This window comes from Lichenostomus cassidix, chromosome 4, assembly GCF_008360975.1.
Source record: "Lichenostomus cassidix isolate B80296 chromosome 4, HeHo_3.0, whole genome shotgun sequence".
Taxonomy (NCBI): Eukaryota; Metazoa; Chordata; class Aves; order Passeriformes; family Meliphagidae; genus Lichenostomus; species Lichenostomus cassidix.
In genome coordinates, this window is record NC_139484.1 from 45,963,926 (window position 1) to 45,984,411 (window position 20,486).

Genomic DNA, 20,486 nt, shown 5'->3' on the forward strand with positions numbered 1-20,486 from the left:
TAAACCTGCTCATCTACTTCTCAAATTATCTGTATATGCTAAGAGTGAATCTAGTTTATGTGCAGAAGAGGTACTTTTTTGTATGAATTTGTTTTGCTATTACACTTCTCATCTTGCACTACACGCTTGTGTGGTTGCAGTGTAATGTTACTTTCCCTTGAACTTGCCTTTACAGATAGTAGTAGAATATTTTATTTTGCTTTTTTTTTTTCCTTGTATTAAAAATACCCTGCCTTTTTTCCCTGTCATGCTGCCCAGGAGGTTGAAAAACAGTGTCGCTGTGGAAAGCACACCAAGCGCATGCCGTGCCATAAGCCGTATCTGTGTGAAACAAAGTGTACTAAAATTCGTGATTGTCAAAAGCACCAGTGTCGGAGGAAGGTAAATGCCCAGAGATAATCTTTCTCAAATGTATTGTTTAGCTCACTTTTAAGAAAAATCTAGATAACATCACATGAATTTGTTGCTCCATCTCATGTTATTGTATAGAAAGAGGAGGTTTCTTCCATGTCATTGAAACTAGTTTTCAGTGTACAGAATTCTCTGAAAAGGATGACATCAAGTAAAACTCACAGGCCTTATAAAGAGGATTTTGACAGCTCTCCAGTTCCAGAAGCCAGTTTTGCTTTCAGATTCTTGAGCAGTCATTGATGCTTTATGCATTGTGCAGTCGTTAAACCCATTAATTTCCTTACTTTGTAGGAAGAGCTGGGAATCACTTACAACTTTGTCAGGGACATATTCTTTATTTTTGACAGCTCAGCATTCCATCCCACCTTCTAAGATGCACCAGTGCATGCAGCAGTGGTCTGACAATTGGGAATTGGAGTTTTGTTTCCCTTCTTACTTGAAGTCAAAAGGAATGATTGATATTCAGAAGTATCTTTTCAGTTTATTCATTCAAGAAGGCCTGAAAGTTGCCTGTTGTTTGTGAATTAATACATTGTGAAAGTTGGACTAATTGCCACAAATAGGCATGAAAAAAATAGTTTTATTCTTAGGTATTTTAAAATATTATTGTTATAGTGAATTTACTTTATGTGAAAAGATTACAAAACAACTAAATGCAGTCTTGACACCTCTATGAAGAAAACTCCAGGTTTCTTGTTGGCAGAAGGGTACCTTTCAAGTTAATGGAAAAGCTGATGTTCACTCCTGACCTGGCATCACAAATGCGATGGTTTTGTGAAATATTCTCATTCTTTCATATTTCTAATTTATATAAGAATAGAAAATAGATAATTGGTCCTGAAGTTATTTGCCCTTTACTACAAAGGTAAAATGTGTATAAAAAAATGCTTAGCAACATTTTTGTCCTCAGGACAACATAGCATAAAAGTTGAAGAATTGCACAGTAATGAGGTAAACTGTTGGATGTCCTATCTTCTGAAATTATTTTAAATTAAAATATTACAATAATTAGAACTTTTGAATGTTCTTATGCTTTTATGAAGCTCTCTGCCTTTTTAGTGTGTTGAAAACATGCATTCAAATGTATGTTTTCTTGTTATTTTATAATTTGAATTTTTTTAAAAACCATTTCACAGGTGGCTTTCTTTCTGAAATGAGTTTGAGGAAATTTGACTAAAGTACACTGACTTTTCTTGAAATAACTATTGAAAAAAATGAGATAGTAAAAGAGGGAAAATGTATACCAGAAATTTTTGTTTCCAGTTATTAGAGTTTCTGGGGTTTTTTTCTTGCTAGTGCTGTTCTGGAAACTGTCCACCTTGTGATCAAGTCTGTGGGCGGACTCTGGGCTGCAGAAATCACAAATGTCCTTCAGGCTGCCACAGAGGTAAGAACAGGTGAAGAATCCCTGTCACGATGGAATATTGTTTATTTTTGCCAGATTTCATGCTTGCATGACTGTATGTGGTGCTTAATGAATTCTCTCCCTTGTTGCATGTGGGCTTATTGTGGGGGCAGTGTGTTTGAAAGTGCTGGTTAGAATTTAAGAACTTACATAGTGGCAACCTGAGTTTTTACCTGGTGATTTTGCTTAATATTATTCCTCTGAAAATGCTTGTCTCCTTTCCAGGTGTGTAATTAAAAAGCCATGGCTTGACTTCCTTTTCCCAATAATTCTGTTCACTGAATATGAATATCAAAGTCCAAAGTCCAAATACTGCTGCTGATTGAGTCTGGATGGTTTTAAAAAAATCCTAGAATGCAACATATGGGCTTAAAAAAAAAGTGTGATGGAATTTGAATGTATATTGGTATCCTACTGGTAAAAGAAAATAAGAACTTGTTACTGCCTATAAGAAGGATAACAAATAAGCTTGCTTCTGAATCCAGTGACCTTGTTAAAAAGATGCTAGAAATGGGCAAAATTGCCTGGCAGATTACTTTGACATTTGTTTGGTAGGGGGTTAAATTGGAATGACTGAAAAATTGTCTGCCCTCTCAGCAATTTTCCCCACAGAAGCTGCTGCCCTGCTGAAATAGCAGCCAAGTAGCCTATGTAATTTCCCTTGGTTTTCTGAAGTATAAATTGCAGCAACTCAGGATATAATTCACAACTTGTTCAGCTGGTCTTCCTTCTGAGGCAGTGACTCTTAGGAGGAGAGGACAGGTAAAGGTGGTAGTTGTACCACTTCACTTGCTATTAAATCTGTCACCACAAACTAGTGGTTTGGTTTTTTCTCTGTATACTGCACCCTTTTTTCTTTTTTCCTTTCTTCTCCATCCCCTGTACCTCTTTAGAATCTTGAAAATATGTTATTTTTTTGTGTACTGTCAGAGGAAAACTGATAACATTCTTTTTCCACATTAGTTTGGTTGATAACTAAATCATAGAATAAAATTCTAATTGGAAAACTAGGGAGCTAATGCTGCATTATAGGATAAACTTTTATGTTGAATGACTGTTTATATTTGATGTTGCTTGCATTTTACAGCCTGGCTAAAAGTGACAAAGATTTCTCATAATTAACATGAAAACAATAAAGCAGTATCTGTAAGAAACCAAGAGTGATCTTTGAGTATGTAGATATCAAATATAGAGCATGATTTTCTATTTGCTAACTAAAGTTGCATATAGTGAAGCTAGTGACTAATGATACCTGATGATAAATTTCTTTTCTAACTTCTCTGTGCTTTGACAAAATACAGTCTAGTACAGTTTGTAATGTCTTGATGAATGTTTGAAAATATTCCTAATGAAGGGAATTGGTTTTATTTCGAAATACTTATATTCATGTGTTTCTCCCTATATACCAATATTTTAATAGCTACTGAAAGTTATGATTAATTATTTTATCTTCAGTATGTACTACCAGGTCAGGTTAATTTTCCAATGAGCTGCCAGATCTCAGTGACCACTGATGTTAAAGGAAATAGATGCCTCCTAGAAAGTAACTTCTCAGATGGGGTCCTTTAAAAGGTACTTAGTCTCAGTTAGAGGTTGCTGATAAGAAGCAGTTGGCCTTTAGCAGGAGTCCCTGAAACAAGGTAACTTAATCTATTCTGTTTGTGGTTTGGGTTTTCTTTTGCTTATCTTTTAGTCTTAAATATTTATCATGCTTGATGAAATTTACAATGTGTTGCCAGGGAATAAAAATGTCTTGCTTCCGCCTGTAGTACATTATAACACTTGATTTGAGGGCACTGTGTTCTCACCTTATTTTCAGGCTCTCTGAATCTCTGATCTCTGCCTTTCTGTATTTTTGAGCATGTAGTCAGTTGTCTTTGTTTATAGGATATTTAAGTGAATTGTACACATATTAGCCACTCTGAGCAGTATAGCTTTAGACCTTCAATTTATTTTGCAAAAGTAGCTGGACAAGCTTGAGAAGTGGGCCCTTGGGAATCTCATGAGTTTTTACAAGTCCAGGTGCAAGGTGGTGCACCTGGGTTGGGGCAACTCCCAGTATCAGCACAGGCTGGGGATGAACAGATCCAGAGCAGCCCTGCTGAGAGGGACTTGGGGGTGCTGGTGGGTGAGAGGCTGGACATGACCCAGCCATGTGCACTCACAGCCCAGAAAGCCAAACGTGTCCTGGGCTGCATCCAAAGCCCCATGGGCAGCAGGGCCAGGCAAGGGATTCTGCTCTGCTCTGCTCTGCTCTGGTGAGAGCTCACCTGCAGTGCTGCATCAGCTCTGGGGTCCTCAGCACAGGATGGACATGGACCTGCTGGAGTGAGTCCCATGGAGGCCACCAAAATGATGAGAGGGCTGGAGCACCTCTCCTATGAGGAAAGGCTGAGGGACTTGGGGTTGTTCAGCCTGGAGGAGACTCCAGGGTGACCTATTTGCAGCCTTCCAGTCCCTAAAGCAGCCTTCAAGAAAGATGAAAGGGGACTTTTTACAAGGGCATGAAGTGTCAGGATGATGGTTAATGGCTTTAAATGAAAAGAGAGTAGGTTTAGGTTATATAATTAGGAAGAGATTTTTTACTGTATGGGTGTTTAGGCACTGGAACAAGTTGCCCAGAGAAATTTTAGATGCCCCATGCCGGGCAGTGTTCAAGGCCGGGTTGGATGGGGCTTTGAGCAGTATGTGGAAGGTATCCTGACCCATGGTAGGGGAGTTGGAACTAGATGATCTTTAAGATCTGTTCCAACCCAAACCGTTCTATGATTCCATGTGTGCTGATCGTTATATTGTTATTTAATTGACTTTGCAGTATAAAGACAGTAGTGCTTCCATCCTTTTCTCTTCAGTAGCCTTTTGCCAGTGAGACATCTGCTTCTTGAAATGCTGCTTTTCAGATCCTGGTAACAAGTCACAATTGCTTAAAAAGTTTTGCTGTCAGTAACTCTTTCAGTTGCTTTCTTTAAAGTTTCAGAATGCAACATGTTTAGTAAGCTAAAATCCCATGTCTAAATTTGCTTTTTTAGAATATTCATATTCTCCGTGTTAATTACGCAATAATAAAACTTAGCAGTTGGCACTTGGTGAAGAAATTGTGTGGGAGAGTTACAAAGTAAAACATATATCTTTTACAGTTTCATTTTTTAAAATACGTCAGATTAGTAACATGAGTTAACTATAGAGGTGGCAGATATTTTCAAGGAAGCATTCGTTATACATTGGCTGAGCATTAATATCATACAAAGTCTGCAAAATTTTATTGTACCAGTTTTTCAGTGTCCCTTACCTCTTGGAATTTAGATGAAAGATGACATTTCTTCGTATGTATGGAAGACTGAAATGCAAATAGAAAATACAGAAGTGTAGTGTGATCCAAATGACTGGGCTTCTTTTTAAAATGTGAGGGGGGTTTATTTCTAACTTGCTTGTCATATTGCTAATATGTTTGTTTTTAGGTAGTTGTAATCCATGTCCAGAGACTGTAGATGTGAAATGCAATTGTGGAAAAACAGTCATTAAAGTGCCCTGTGGCAGAGAGCGTACCATCAGACCTCCCAAATGCAAGCAGCTGTGCAGGTCAGTATAGAAAGTGTTAGTGTTTCCCGTTCTTGAGTGGAGTTTAAAGTGTTCTTGAAGAAAGTAGTAAAATATACCTTGAAAGGCAAAAATTGTTCCTTATCTGATTACAGCTATTACTTCTCAGTCTTCTGTATCCTTGACTATGCAGATGGAGATTAGCAATAATCCTTCCTAACAGATACCTCTCTGACACCGAGGTTTCATGAGCAGCTTGCCTGCTTCATGGGGGAGGTTCTGTCTCACCAAGCTCTTCCAACTCTGTAGTCCAGCTCATTTCTTCAAGTCATCTCTGGTATGTTTTGAAGTACCTCAGTGAGGCAGTTTATCTAGAAAACTTTACTAGCAAAAGGAAAAAGAATATTTTCTGCTGCGGTGTAGCAAGATTACATAGTGCAGAATAGAATTAAGATTGAAACAGCTGTTTGAATATGTAAACCCAACTTTGATTTTTAATTTTATTTAGAACTCCTGTCTAATTTTGTTGTAGTGTTAATCATTGCTGAAGGTGAGAAGTAAACTAATTAAAAAAAAAAAAAACCAACAGCAACTGTTCAATTCATTATATGTTGAACATAATTGTTCAGTGACTGTAACTTCACATTTCTTGCTGTCATATTGATTCATTCTTGGATTTTACTTCAGTCGGCCACCTACCTGTCACCATTCTACCCAGGAGAAACACTATTGTCACTTTGGGCGGTGTCCTCCATGTCGTCAGCCCTGCCAGAAAACCTTAACATGTGGCCACTTGTGCCCTGTTTCCTGCCATGATGAAGCACTTGTGAAGCAAACTGGCGTAGTAAGTAAACAGTGAAAATTGATGTATTATTTGGGTTTGGAGCAATGAGCATCAGTTTGACCTTAATCTTATGTTTCAAGGCTTTTGGAATTCAGAGTAAACACAATAAAATGCACAGAGGTATTCATACCCCTCAGCATGATGCTATGTAGTTCTAATGTCTTCATTGCAATCTAAGTAATTTTTAGTACATAATTGAGTTGCTCAGAAATTCATAAGACTTTTGTTGGAATTGTATTAAAAAATGTTTAATTTCAGCTGTAAGCAATTGCTTTTAACATAAGAACAAAAGGAAAAAAACACCTTGATATTTACAAAACCATCAAAATTTGTGCAAGTTAGAAGTCAGAAATAGTTTGGCATTTTTTAACATGATCTGTGTATGCACTGCATGATGGTAATTGAACTAGCTTGCTAATTGAAATATTTTTACCTCTGTTAACTGGTTAGAATTGTTTTACTGGTCCTTTTCATTTAGCTTGGTGCTTAATTTTTAGCACTAGGGCCACAGGACGTAATTTTCCTTTCCCTAACCAGGCTAAGGATGAAACTGTAATGTTTCATCTCTAGGTGGAGTGTGTGGAAATTTCCATTAGTGGAAAGCTAGTTACTAGAAAGTGAATTTGTTAGAACTGGAAACTTGTTAGATGATATATTCATTTATGGTGAAGCAGATAGTTCCACTTGTGTTTTGTATCCAACTCATGTCTTTTGCTCTCAGCATCAGTCTGCAGGGCCTTGGGAACAACCATCTGAGCCAGCTTTCATTCAGACTGCACTACCATGCCCTCCCTGTGAGGTTCCTATACCAGTGTAAGTATTGAAAAAAGCCCCAAATTTGAAAAAGAGTTTTTATATGGAAAGAGATTTATTTCTTTTTGTACTGTTGTAGAGATGGACATGAAATTAACCACATTTGCAGATGAAAAAAGCCTATGAGAACACCAATTTCATAAAGCTAGGTGCACTGTGATAGACATTTCTGTAGTGTGTGCTCACTCTATGAAAGAACTGACTGTGTTAGTAAAGATAAGTTCTTTCTGATATATGTTGTGTGTAATGATCCTTTAAAATACAAGTATGAAAATTGCCAAGATTGGTAGTCATCAGTGACATGCCTTTTTCTATGTAGTTTCCATCTTGTTTGGTTTACGGGATCATAGTATTCTGCATAATGAGTTGTATTTTGTTTGGTTATTACATGCTAGTGAATGACAGGTGGATACCTTTCATCCCATACCTTTCCTTTCTATTTTTGACTTGTCCAGAAAGTTTTGCTCCTTGAGTTGAGCTGAATCAATTCTTTCTATGATGATGCTGATGATATAAGGGAAGACATGATGATGACTTTTTTCACTCTTTTTTTCAATTTGATGGAACCTCTGTTTACAGTATAAAATGAGGACTCAGAATTCAGTATTTATTTGAAAAATAAAGTGCTGATGTTTTTGGTCTGTTTTTCTGTTCTCCTACTATTTTTAACTCTGCATAGTTCACAGGTATTAGTGTCTTTTTGAAAGTTTTAAAACACCCCCCTTCATTTTATGAAGTGGGAGCTAGATGGAGAAAGATAAATAAAAGGATCTATTTAACTGTCTATGTAGATATATTTAGAACCTTGTATAGGATTGTGCTAGAATAGGTTTTACTTTTGTTCAAAGCTGTGACCACTTAGTACTTCTGCTACTTGGACTCAAAAGCCAGACTCAGGAAAGGTGATAAAGTCAGATTGTCATGAGTAGTCTGGTTTCAGTGTTTGTGTAGATGCCAGCTGTAGAAGCTGTCTCCTGTAGGTATTCAGTAGAGGTCATTCTATAGCATCATGCATTATGTAAGGTATATCTTCTTTTTCCTCTGAATTTCAAAACCAAAATCACCTCTGTTAGTCTGAAGACTGCTCACCAGAGGAGATAAGTTCCTAAGTAAGAAGGAAATCATACTAGAAAAGTACTTAATTTTCTAACTTCATATTGCTCGGGGCAAATTAAGGTTCTGTTAGCATTAGATCACATTAATTCTAGATTATCCCAACTCTCTTCATTGATCTTTGCAATTGTAATGTTCTTTTTTTAAGTGTTATGAGGATAGTTTCCTGAATTAACAAAATAATAAAAAGTATGTGTTGCTACAAAGCAAATGACCTGACAACTTCTTAAATTGCTGGCAGCGCTTTTGGAATTAATGCTAGAACAGTGGCATTTGCACAAATATGATAATGAAGAATACTTTAAATAATACTTTAAATAATACTCTTCTGTATGGATGGGTGTTAGTGGAGAATCCATCCTTCACTGCTGAGGTTTTGCAGTACTTTCTGCCCTTTTTCCTAATGATTTGGTGTCTTTGAGCATGAGCATGGCATCTTTGTGAGATTTGTTGTGGAATGTATTCAGTATCTATTTTTTTAAATTGTTAAAAGGAAGATTTCCATTTGCTCTGCTAATTTTGCATAAGCTGGAAGTTACCTTGAGGTAGGGTCATCTAGTCCAGCCTCCTGCTTAAAGCAGGTCAACACTGAATTCAGGGAGTTTTTCTCTAGCTTTGTCCAGCTGGATGTTAAAGCCCCACCCGAGTACATAAATTCTGCTTAGAACATTCCTTTTTTGAGAGCAGGATTGTTGTCTCTTGCATCCCTGCTGTGAGCCTCAGGAAGGAGCCTGGCTTCATCACCTTCGTATCTTCCTCGTATTGCCACTATTATATCCCCAGCCTGGGGCCTTCAGTATTGCTGGGATTTTAGTCAGTCACTAGATGTAGGACTTTCTTTGTCTTCTGCATTTCATGAAATTGCTCTCAGGCTATATCTTCAATCTGTCTGGATGCTGAGGTATCCCTGCCCTTGAATGTGTTGGTTGTACTGTCCTTTAGCATTATGTGCAAAATTGTTGCATTTTGTCTCTTCCAAGTCAGCAGGGAAAAAATAATGAAACAAGATTGATCCCAAACTGAAGAATCCATGTGTAACTGCTGTCTAAGCAGTATACAAAAACTAGCTACTACCATTTAAGCCCAGTGATCCTGCTAATATTTTATGCATCTGGTAATTCATCTGACACCATTACAGCTCAACTTGAATGCAAGTTTGCCATGGGGAATTGCTCATCTACAGGTCTAGAAGACAGTCAGGCTGGTTGAGCAGTTCATCCTTGCAGTGGAACAGAAGTATGCTCCACTGGAATGCAGAGGTTCTAAAAGCCAAATTAGCTGGATATAGGAAGATTATTATGGGTATAAGGTGGTTGAGCTGTGTGGAGTGAAGAACAGGCTCCTGTGCTGCATCTCTGGGTTCTGAAACTACTATGTGGCTAATTGCACTTGTTAGTATCCTGCTGTCCTAAACATCATCCGTAGCTCTTGATTGTTATTTTGTGTCAGAGAAGTTATCAGGGGTATTTTTTTTTAAATACTCTTCTGGAAATTTTTAGGAACTTATTTACACACATTTTAGCTTGAATATTCGTGATTTCATTGCTCTCTCATACAAGATTTTAGTAGAGAAATCAAAGAGATGACAGGTATGAGATGAGAGGTAAAAAGAAAAAGATACTTTTCAAAATAACTTGAGCAAAATATTGGTTTCAGTGTTTGATTGAGTCACCACGTAATACCTTCACAATTCTGATCCAAGTACAGGTTTTCTTACCTAGGAACAGTAAACCATTCTAAAAGGGAGAAAACTGTAAATATAGGAGTAGACTAGATAGTTCTCTGAAATAACTGAAAAATATGATGTAATGTATTAGTAGAGACAAAGAAGATGATATTTGGAACCAAAGCAGGTTATTTTCTGAAAAGTAACTGATTTCATATACAACTACAGTTAATTTGCACATAAAACAGATTTTGAGATTTTTGTTATAAAACAAAGTGTTCCAAACAACTGTTGAAAAGGAGGAGGCATTGAGCTGCACAGATAGATGATTTTCTCTTAGTTTGCACTTTTAGATAATAGATTGCACTAATTTTTGTGTGAAAAGCACTGTTACTGATTTAAGTCTACTAAACAAATATATATTTTATAAATCTCTGGTTTTTTTTTTTCCTTTAACAGGGAGTGTATTGGACAGCACGAGGTGAGTCATGGAAACTGGCTTATAAAGTGAAATATGGCAAATATTTCATTTTGTCAGTCTGCAAAACAAAATAACATTAAAAAGAAATACTAGATTTTTTTAGTACATATTTTAAAATCAACGAAGTACCTTAATATAAGAGCTTACATATCATAAGGTATTCTAGTTTCTTTCTGGAGAACATGTAACTGTTTGACTTTGTAGGATTAATGGACAGAAATTTTAACTCATGATTTACGTATTCTTGCAGTTGTTTAAATTGTGTTTAAATGCTTTTTGGTGGTATTGTTGTTAAATAATTCTGCTTTCCCCCCATTCTGTAGTTAATATTCTCTCTCTGTCACACACTCTTAAGTTCTATGAACTGCTGTGTATATTTTAAAAGGATAAAGAACATAATGTCATACAGGAAAATTCTCATGTGACTTGGATCTAAGCACACATGGATGAAATCAGATAGTATAGTGGAAACTTCTTTAGTGTTAGTTACTAACTTGTCTTTTTGGTGTGTAGCCTTCTCTAGTTTTAGATGAAGTCACTATCTATTTGGGCTTACATGAAAAGAGAATCTAATTGATGCTTAAGTAGCTATCATCATTATTCACAATAATTTCTAAACATTATGAAATTTAAGGTCAAGTAATTCTTGATTTCGAAAGATGATAGCTAAACTAATTTTAAAAAAGCTGTTGCTATTATGGCTTTGTCTACTGGTATGTCTGGCATAAATTCACTGTCCAAGCCTGACTAATAATATTATAAAAAAAACTGGGATCATTTTAAGCTAGTAAAAAATTCTAGAAAACACTAAATACAAAGATATCGAAGATACCTCTCTTTTTTTTCTTTGACCTTTTTTAATAATCTCTTGGCGTGTGTTATAATGGTGGCTTGATGATGTTGTGGCAACATCTTCAAATGTTGTTACCAACCTTAATGTATCTGCAGTCCGCTTGGGTGGAACATTCATTAACCCATCCAGGCTGTGAATGCAGCTCCCATAGAGCTACTTAGCAGCTTGCCACTTGCTAAAGGAAAATGTGCCAAAGAGAATGCATGAGCAGAACAACAGTGCCTATCTGTTTGTTGTTGAAACAGATGGGCTTTGTTTTGTGTTTCCACAGTAAAACTTACATGTGTATTAGTTTTTTTTTTTTGAGTCAGTGACATGGTTTTTTTATAGGACATACCGAATCTCACCTGAACTTTTATGAATTTATGTATAAACAAACTCTATAACTTGATGTAGACAATGTAAAAGGATTTGCTCTGTTTAGATGCACATGGTTGTGAAGTTTGTCCTTCCTCTTAATAGGTCAGTATCACTACTCTTACTGGAGAAAATAGTAACAATTACTACGTATTTATTATTACTTGTTTCAGAATAATCGAAAAAAATTTCATTTTCTGTTGTATAGTAGTCTTAGCAAAATCATTTAGTGGCTTTGGGTCATGTTTTCTTTATGGATTTGTGTGAAAAATAAGGACAAATCCCTGGGAGTCCGTAGCTGACTTTAATTTAGATTTTTTGATGCTCCATGGTACACCTAGATGAAATGTTACTCCTCTCAGCCAGCAGAGGGTGGTGCTGCCTTGCTGCTGAAGTGGAGTTCTGGAGTGGAATGAATTCTCCTAATCTTTGAGGTTTTGATGAAAGTCAAGGAAAAGAGTGATTTGTTAATGCGTGTGGGAAGTGTATTTTATTTGCAGTGTATTTTGTGCTCATTGTAGATTTTTGGGTTGTTCTGAGATCTCTGGAAAGAAAAAGAAATAATATGTAATGTCTGATCAGTGTTTTACAGCTACATTAGTTCTTAACAAATAATCTCAACTCAGATTAATTTATTTTTGCTAAAAAGAGCAAACATGAATCAATTTATGCATTTATCTATTTAAGAATGCTGCCTTCCAGTAGAAGTTACCAGCCCCTGAGGGGATTCTCACTGGGAAATGTAAACTGTTCACATGTAACAAAAGTAGCAATTTTCTTAAGCAAAGTTTTGCTGTGAGTAGGTGCTTATTGCTGTGCTGTGTTACTACTTATGTTGCACTGTTGTTATACCTCCTATAATGGAAGCGATATAAAAAACAAAGAAACAAGGAATAAAGCAAGTTGTATTTTATCAGGATGCCTGCTGACAATGAGTATATTAGAGAGTAAAAGCAAATACGTCAGGACTCATATAAAGAGCAAATCTACTGTCTAATTTTTTATATTTGGACAGTAATTTTAATTTGTGTAGAGACTGGAGTTGTTTGGTTTTGTTTTGGTTGGGATTTTTTTTGTTGGATTTTTTGTTTGTTTGTTTTGTTTTTTGGGGATTTTTTTCTTTGTTTGTTTTGGTTTTGGTGGGTTTTTTAGTTTTTGTGTGTGTGTGGGTTTGTTGTTTCTTTTGTTTTTATTTCACTTTGGTGTTTAATTTAGAAAGTATTTTTAAGGGATTGATTTAGTTTGAGCTCTTACATTCCTTGGCATTTAGAACAAGGAATTTTAATTCCTTAAATTTACTTAGAATTACTTTTTAGATGTAATTGTATAAAATCTGTGCTTAGTGGAAGTATGATTCTACATGATGTTTAAGCTAAAAGATTTCTTTTAGCTGAGATTTACAGCCTTCTCTTAAATAATTCTACATATATTTAGAAAAATAAGCAACGCATCATTCTTCCATTTGTAGGTTCTCAAAAGTAGCTCTCAGTTTTGTTTCAGGGTGTATGTTAGAAAAATTACCTGTCTACAGTTGGAGCCATCTCGAAAGGAAATCTTGATATTCTACCTTTTTTTAAACTGTTACATGCATTGGAATTTCGTAGCAGTAGTACTCATATGCTCTTTCAAAATCTTTCAAAAGCAAATTATTTTAACTCTCTTTTTATGGGAAACATTAATTAAAGCTGATACATGGTAAATGATGACAAAGAGGGAGATCTTTACTGACTATGATAGCAATTTATCTGCTGTATATAATTCTGTTGTAGTTGCTTAATTTCATTAAATATTCTGGAGGGAGGAAAATGCTCTTGTTTTGTTTTCTTGATGAGTATTGTAAATACCCTGTAATATCAGGCTTTCTGTTCCTGGGCATATCATTGAACTCTCTTTCTTCTTGGGTGTTTTGGGTTTTTTTTTCTTTTGGTAGGAATTTAATGCAGGTTTTATTCTTCTGAGTAGATTTTAGTTCTGCTTCGTTTACAAAAGGAAGGCCATTACTCTGCCTCTAGGTAAAATTTTATGTAAAACTTGATGAGATTCATCATTATAACCAAATGCCTTAAAACGTTTTCCAAAATTTCCTTGCCAAGTTGATTTTTATTTTCATATTCTAATTGATGAATCTGTTAATTACTTTTATGCATTTGGGATATTTCCTGGAAAGCATCTGGAAATTGTCATGTCTTTTTCTTCCTTTCCCTCCTTTCCTTGTCCTGTGGATGACCTGTAGTCCGAAAAAGATTATGCTTATTTTTTTTTTTTACCATTCAGCTTTCATAAAATACTTATGGTTCTCATCTGCCTTCTTCATTCTTCAGCTCATCAACCTCCTGGAGTTTGTGGCTACTTTGATATTTGTCTTTGTAGCAAGAGATCCTACCCCCATTTAGCATTTTCAGAGATGCATTCCAACTGTAGAAAGTAAAACTTTACTTTGTCCTGTAGATTTACTACTTAGAGCCACAACAGAATGACAGAATGACCTGGCAAGAGATGGAGGAAAAAGCCCTATAATGTAGGTTTAAATTAATTGAAATTTTTTGGATTTTGGTTACTGTGTCAGTAGTTTCCAGAAGACTGTCTTATTGAGCTCAAGCTGAAGCTATGCTGGATGCAGCCAGAGGGCTGGGACGTTCCCTCCAGTCAGCCATCTGAAAGCTGCCATTGCCTGGCTGGCTTGAGTGCTTCACTGCCTCTGGCTTTGTTTGACTGTGCCTCTCATCTGTGTACTTGAGGGATGCCACTGGAAGGGATGCTCCACTTCTGTCTAAGTGCTTGGCTCTAGCTGGAGCTAGTGGTTGTGTCCTTAACTGGTGGAAGACTTAATTCTTGGTAAAAAGAAGTCTCATCAGCATTATGGAACAGTGCAGCCCTAGAGCTAATTGCTGTTCTTGCCTCGATCTGCTGTCACTGCCTGAGCCCCAGCAGAACCAGTGGTCATAAAAAACTGAGTGGCAAGGAAGGGTAGAGAAGTGGGCAAAGTGGAATGTTTAGTACATCTTTTCTTTCATTCTTTTCTTTCAAGATCCTTTGAGTACTTAACATTGCTACTGAAAGGATGTTGTGCTCTGAGGAGGGAGATGGAGTAGTATGTGAAGGGGTAGGCTATTAGGAACATTAAAAGCTTTGGTAATTGGTGTATGCATTCTGGATACAGTACTATTCTCTGCTTTGGACACTCTTTCTATTAGGCCTGCTGCTTGCTGGCTCTTCTTCCTTTGGTCACCAGAAACATCCATCAGAGACAGAGCAGGATGTTGCTAGGGGCAGTAGGAACCAGGTGTTCAGACTACTTGATGTGATGTATTAGTGTTTTAGCCAACATTAGCTTCAGCTCTGACATAGGGATGTGAAAGTGGTTGGATGTGATAGCCTCAAGATTTTCTCCTGTGTGTGCCATGCTTGATTTTCAGCCTGCCACACAGACTTCTATTCAGTCTCAGTGAGTCAGGATGATAAGAGGAGTTCAGAAGTCGTATGAATAAATTGGATTTTTCAGTGATTTGATGTGGAGTAGTATTTTTTGGGTGAAGCCCAGAAAACATTTATATAGACAAGTGGATGTAAATCATACTTTGTGTGATTGGGGTAGACCAACATGCACATTGCTGAAGGGAGTCTGTCCCTCACTCTACCCTGTGGGGCATCCTCTCTTTTTTCAGTTCTGGTGTTCACCTGTTTGTATGGCCAGGCCACTGGCAAAAGACAAGCAACTTTTTCTATTAATTCCTTTTCTCCCATTTGATTATTAAAGTTGTCTTCTTGTAAAAAGAGATGTGTGGTAGGACTTGTTCAAAGTAAGAGGTAGGAGTGTGCACTGGAGTTCAAACTGTGGAGTTTGAAGAGAGAAAAGGAAGGGTACCCTGCAAAGCTGTTCAGTCAACTGCAGTTGCAATGTAACATCACGCCCTTAGTCTAGTCAAAATGAGTTATGTCACATTAGCCTCTTGTGTAATAACATCACAAATAGTTTGTTTTTCTCTGCAAAGTGATCATGAAGTAAGGAAAAAAATAAAATTTTTTGACAGCATCACAAAAAACTATTTTTTGTGTATTATATAATGGCTGGAAAATGGGAACAGCGAGTTTCCTCTAATCCTTCTGTACAGAGGGACTTGTACTATTCAACTTCACGCAAATAACCTAGTTAGGAGTTCACACTGTGTTTTGGTACCAGTGAAGAGTAGCTGCTTCTAAGTAGATGCTCTGAAGAGTATTACAGAGCTCTGTTAACTGGAGTGTTAACCTCAAAGTAGAAAGTACAAATGTATCATAAGACATTAAAATCTTAGTCCTGTTATGGAGCCATTTCTGCTTCTTACCTCTCCTGGGAGTTATATTTTATATAGTCCATATTTGCTTTTTAGAATCTCTGGCTTGCAAGTTGTTTCCTGTTTTTCAAACTTTGGGTGTTTGGTGACCGGAATACAGTTAGCCCTGTGAAAGCAAACTGTTTTCAGCAATAATAGTAAAGCAGTTTAGGAACCTTTAATGGAAAGCATGAGTGTAATTCGGAAAGATGGAACAAATGACAGTAAAAGATTTGAGTGTATAATAGTCTTCAAAAAAAAAAAAAAAAAGGGAAACTATGCTGCAAAAGTTATCTTGTTTAATGAAGTGTAATTTTTTTCCTCTTATAATCAGTGTAAAACAAATTTGTGTGCTTACATGATTATGTGGACAGGAACCCAAATTATACCTAAAAAAACCCAAATAGAATTTCACTGGTGTTTTTTCTTTTACAAAGATATTGCAGAACTAAAATTTTTCTGTAATAATTCTGTGCCTCTCTGTGTGTGTGCATATGTATGTATCTCACACTCTACATATGTGCAATGGATGTATATAAATCCCACCTGTATATTTATATTATTTTTTTTTAACTTTTAGGTTAGTCCATTGCCATGTCACTCTGCAAATCCCTACTCATGTAAGAGATTTTGTGGGCGGCTTCTTGATTGTCAGAATCATACCTGTATGAAAGAGTGTCATCGTGTGACTAAATTGAACAGTAGTGGAGATGGAAATAAGGTAAGTTAATTTCCTTTTTGCTGTTGTTTTTGTGTATTTTATATGTATATGCATTGTCTTCAGTTTTACATGGAAAATACAGAATTTGCAGCTGGAAGGTACAGATCTATTCCAGATTCCACTGGGAGACTTGCATGTGTGCTCTTCCCATTCATGCTGTGACAGTTAGCTAATCTCTATTTCCTTAGATAATAAATCCGAGACAATATTATATTTTTTGCAAATTCTATGCCTCTTTGTTTTATGTTAATATACATTACTTTTATTTCATCAGAACCTTATTTAACACTCTCGAGAAGTCTCTTCTAAAGTTGCTTTCTGTAACTGTCAAGATCAAGAGAACTACTCTGCTGATAATCATATACAAATGCACTTGCAATCTACTGGGGAAACTGTTTACTGAGGAGAGCTTAAATGGCTTGAGGAGGCTGGGAGATCTTTAGGAGAGCACTGGAAATGTTGCAGAATTGCTGAAGACTTTTCAGAGTACTGGGGTGACATATTCATGTTTATCAGTGTCTGCTAGAAACTATGATTAATGCAGTTAAGAAGTTGTAGGTATTCACTGCTGAAGATAACATGAAACAAAAATAAAAGTATAAAACCTAAAATTGTTCACATGAGCAGTCAAAGCCATATATATATATTTTGTGGTTTGAGAGTCAGGATTCGGAAGAAAACAGCTCAAATTTTTTTAAGCATTACTTTCGAAAAATTTGCGACATGGGCACTCTGGGCATTTAGAAAACAGAGAAGCATTCAATTGGGTACAAAGCATAAAAATTTTAACTGGCTGTTATATTTAACTTAAATAGCGTAATATCCCTGTGGATTCCAATCCTGGAAATGGTGGAGTTGTCATCTAATAACTGTATATTGTAGCTAACATATTAATCTATTAATGATTGTGGATATTTTGTCTGAAGAGTATGGGCAACAGTGCAACTGGAGGAAAAGCAACTTGCGGCAATAGAGTGGCATCAGTAAATACTGAGAGTGACAGTTAAGCATCCCCAGTTGTGACTATAGGAGGCTGTCTGCCTGCTGCTTCAGTTATGCCAATTAAAATGTGGATGACTCAGGACTATTCCTAGCTCCATTTTGAATGAGGCAATACATTCTGAGAAAATGGGAGTCTGTGTACCTGCAAATTATGGGTAAATCTCATTTCTCAATTTTCTTCAATTCATATGAACTCAAGTTGGTGTTGACCTTTAGAGCTTTTGTTCTGTTGTTTTGGTAGACCAAATGCAGTCAGGGCTGATTAAATCTCTGGTTTATATGTCTGAGTAGTGATTTTTCTGTCTGGAATTTCAGTTTGTTCTGCAAGTTGTGTTAGAAAATTGTTGCAGGAAGGCCAGCTGTTTGCCTTTACCTACTGTTAAATGTTATATGACAGTTTTCTAGATGGTTTTAGTTGCTGTTTTTCTTAGATTTGAATTTTTGTGAGTTAAGTTTTGTAAACAATCATTTTAGAAAGGTTTCTTTTTAAACTTCAGCAACAATTGTTCAACTGTAGAAGCAGAAGGAAAAGGGACTGGGTAAAAGCTATTAAAAACTTAAAATTCTTACACTCTTATTTTGAACAGTGTAAAGTGAAACATTAGTGTGGAATAGTCCTTTTGGGAAAACTTAGTGTAGTTTCATTCTTGCATAAATAGGCTTTACTTCGGCTAACTTCTTTGAACATTTGAATGTGATAGTAGGCTGTAAATATTGTGCTGTGTAGGTTCAGTTGATAAATCATGTCAAATCATGTGTATTTGATTGCAGACTGGGGTTCTGGATGTGTTGTTAAGAATATGAGTAGAAATGAAGCTTTATTTACTGTGCTGATGTTCATCACCTTGTGCATATGATCATTTCACCTGGAATGAGAGTGGCACCACAGATCTTGTAGACTTGCGTAGTCTGTGGAATAGAAGCAATGCCTTAGGCAGCTCCCAGGATACACATAAGTTAATCCTTTTTGGAAGATTATACAGGGTATCATATGTGTATGGAAATGAAATTACTTAAAGTTTGCTTCTTAAAATCAAGGAAACCAACCCTTCCACCCCTGTATTAGAGAGTAGTATGTAATTACAGGTGTAGTGTAACATGTAGTAACGTGGTGAGTGGGATAAGTTTTGCATATGAAATGACTTCTTTTTCTGACAGTTTTCCATAGAGAATTAACAGAAGTAATGGTAATTTTCCAAAATGCTAATATTAAGGAGGTTCTTTTATGCCCAGGAAGGAAAATAGAATTCTCTTTGACTGATAAACACTGGCATTTCTGCTTCTCTTTTAAAAAAACATATTTTAGTAATTACTTTTGCTTGTGAAATATCTTACCAAATAGCTTGATTCCCATAGCAAAACCACCCTGACTCTTTGTTCTATATAAAAGTTTGCCAATGGCATCTTACGAACAAATGTTTGGCACTTTCTTTAGTACTTTGTTTTTATTTTGTTAGGCAGGTCCGGAATGTTCACAGTGTGAAGAAGAGTGCACCAAGCCCAGGCCATCTGGCTGTCCTCATCGATGTGTTTTGCCCTGTCATCCTGGGGATTGCCCATCATGTCTCCAGATGCTTAAAATAAAGTGTCACTGCAAACTATCAGTACTGTATGTTGAATGCTTGTAAGTGTCAGAACACAACCCAGCTTTTCATTTCAATGCTATGAACTAGAAATCATTTGAAATGTCTGGGGATGGGAGCTACTCTTACAGCAATTTATAAAATTTCTCTTGATTATAATTTCTAAAATAATGTTTTCTTCTATTCAGATTTTTCTAGTATTTTATTTGGTATTACTGCTAAAATTGCTATAAATGCATGGAATCTCATGAACAGAAATTATATTTATTATGTTTTTATAATACAGATAATAATTTGAATTATGCAAATATTTAGTAATCTACATAATATTTGTTCTATATGTACTTATTTTAGAGTATGTAAAGACTATTTTATACAAGTATTAGAAAGAATGTAATTTCTGTAAAAGGTCTTTGTCTTTGCAGTTAATGTTCTTCAATTTTTAGCTGTTTTAAATGAAAAACTCCTTAGTAATCATTTGTACACTTCTTTAATTGTGTGTGTGTGTGGGTAGAGGGTAAGCTAGACTTTATGAAATATAAGATGAAACTTGGAGATTGTTCTGAAAATATTCATCATATGCAAGCATGTTTTTCTTTGTTAATTTCCTTTAAAGTACCTCAAGTCCTCTAAATTTATGTGGATTTGTGTGTAAAACAGGGCAGTTTACATTAGTCCCACAGGATGTGGACAAATGAGTCCACTTTTCTTTACAGTGAAATATACTGAAAATATACCCCTAACTATATTGACTTCTGTTATTTTTAAATTGGAATCTTTTTAACACAAATACATCTTTCCTTTTACAGAAAACTAACATGTGCTGATGTAAAAGAAAAGGAGCTTCTTATTTCCTGCAAAAATCAGTGTCCAAAAGAGGTAAGCCATTTTATCAAAGAAATGCTTGATTTGATGGTTATGTGGAATTTTGTGAATATAATTCAAGCAAACTAGAGAAGCTTAGTCTAAATGAATATGCTGAATGATAGATGTGAAGGTGGTTAGTGAACTGTACTTGAAGGACATTTAGTAATCTATTGCTGTCAACTAGAAGGGTTATATTAAATGAACAGAGGTTTGTCTCCAAAGCACTAATGGCTTGAATGTGTAAGCATGCAGACAAGGTTGAATGTGGAAGAATATGTCCGCTCACATGGTTAAAAACGGGTCATGAATTTATTTCTCAAAAATAATAGGATGCTGTTGGATTAGGAAAATTGCAGAGAATTGTGCTTGCTGTTTTCATCTAAGTGCAGGCTTAGCAATCCTTATTGGTGCAACAATTAGGGGGCTAAGAGATTTTATCCTTAATAAGTGAGATGAGCTAGTAATGCCCTAGTGTGTTAGTGAAATATGTGCTAAATAGTGTAAAATAGAAGACAAGCCT

General features: G+C 36.0%; 1 protein-coding gene across 2 annotated transcripts in view; it reads left to right on the forward strand.

The window, feature by feature from the left end:
• Nucleotides 1-20,486, forward strand: part of NFXL1 (nuclear transcription factor, X-box binding like 1) — a 48,569-nt gene that overhangs the window by 8,343 nt on the left and 19,740 nt on the right. For both annotated transcript variants that reach the window (XM_085059031.1, XM_085059032.1), the window contains exons 10-18: nt 259-381; nt 1,708-1,798; nt 5,275-5,395; nt 6,041-6,197; nt 6,919-7,010; nt 10,249-10,270; nt 16,374-16,514; nt 18,974-19,140; nt 19,909-19,978. In XM_085059031.1, coding sequence (XP_084915157.1) covers nt 259-381; nt 1,708-1,798; nt 5,275-5,395; nt 6,041-6,197; nt 6,919-7,010; nt 10,249-10,270; nt 16,374-16,514; nt 18,974-19,140; nt 19,909-19,978 — 984 coding nt within the window. The remainder of the gene's footprint in view (nt 1-258; nt 382-1,707; nt 1,799-5,274; nt 5,396-6,040; nt 6,198-6,918; nt 7,011-10,248; nt 10,271-16,373; nt 16,515-18,973; nt 19,141-19,908; nt 19,979-20,486) is intronic.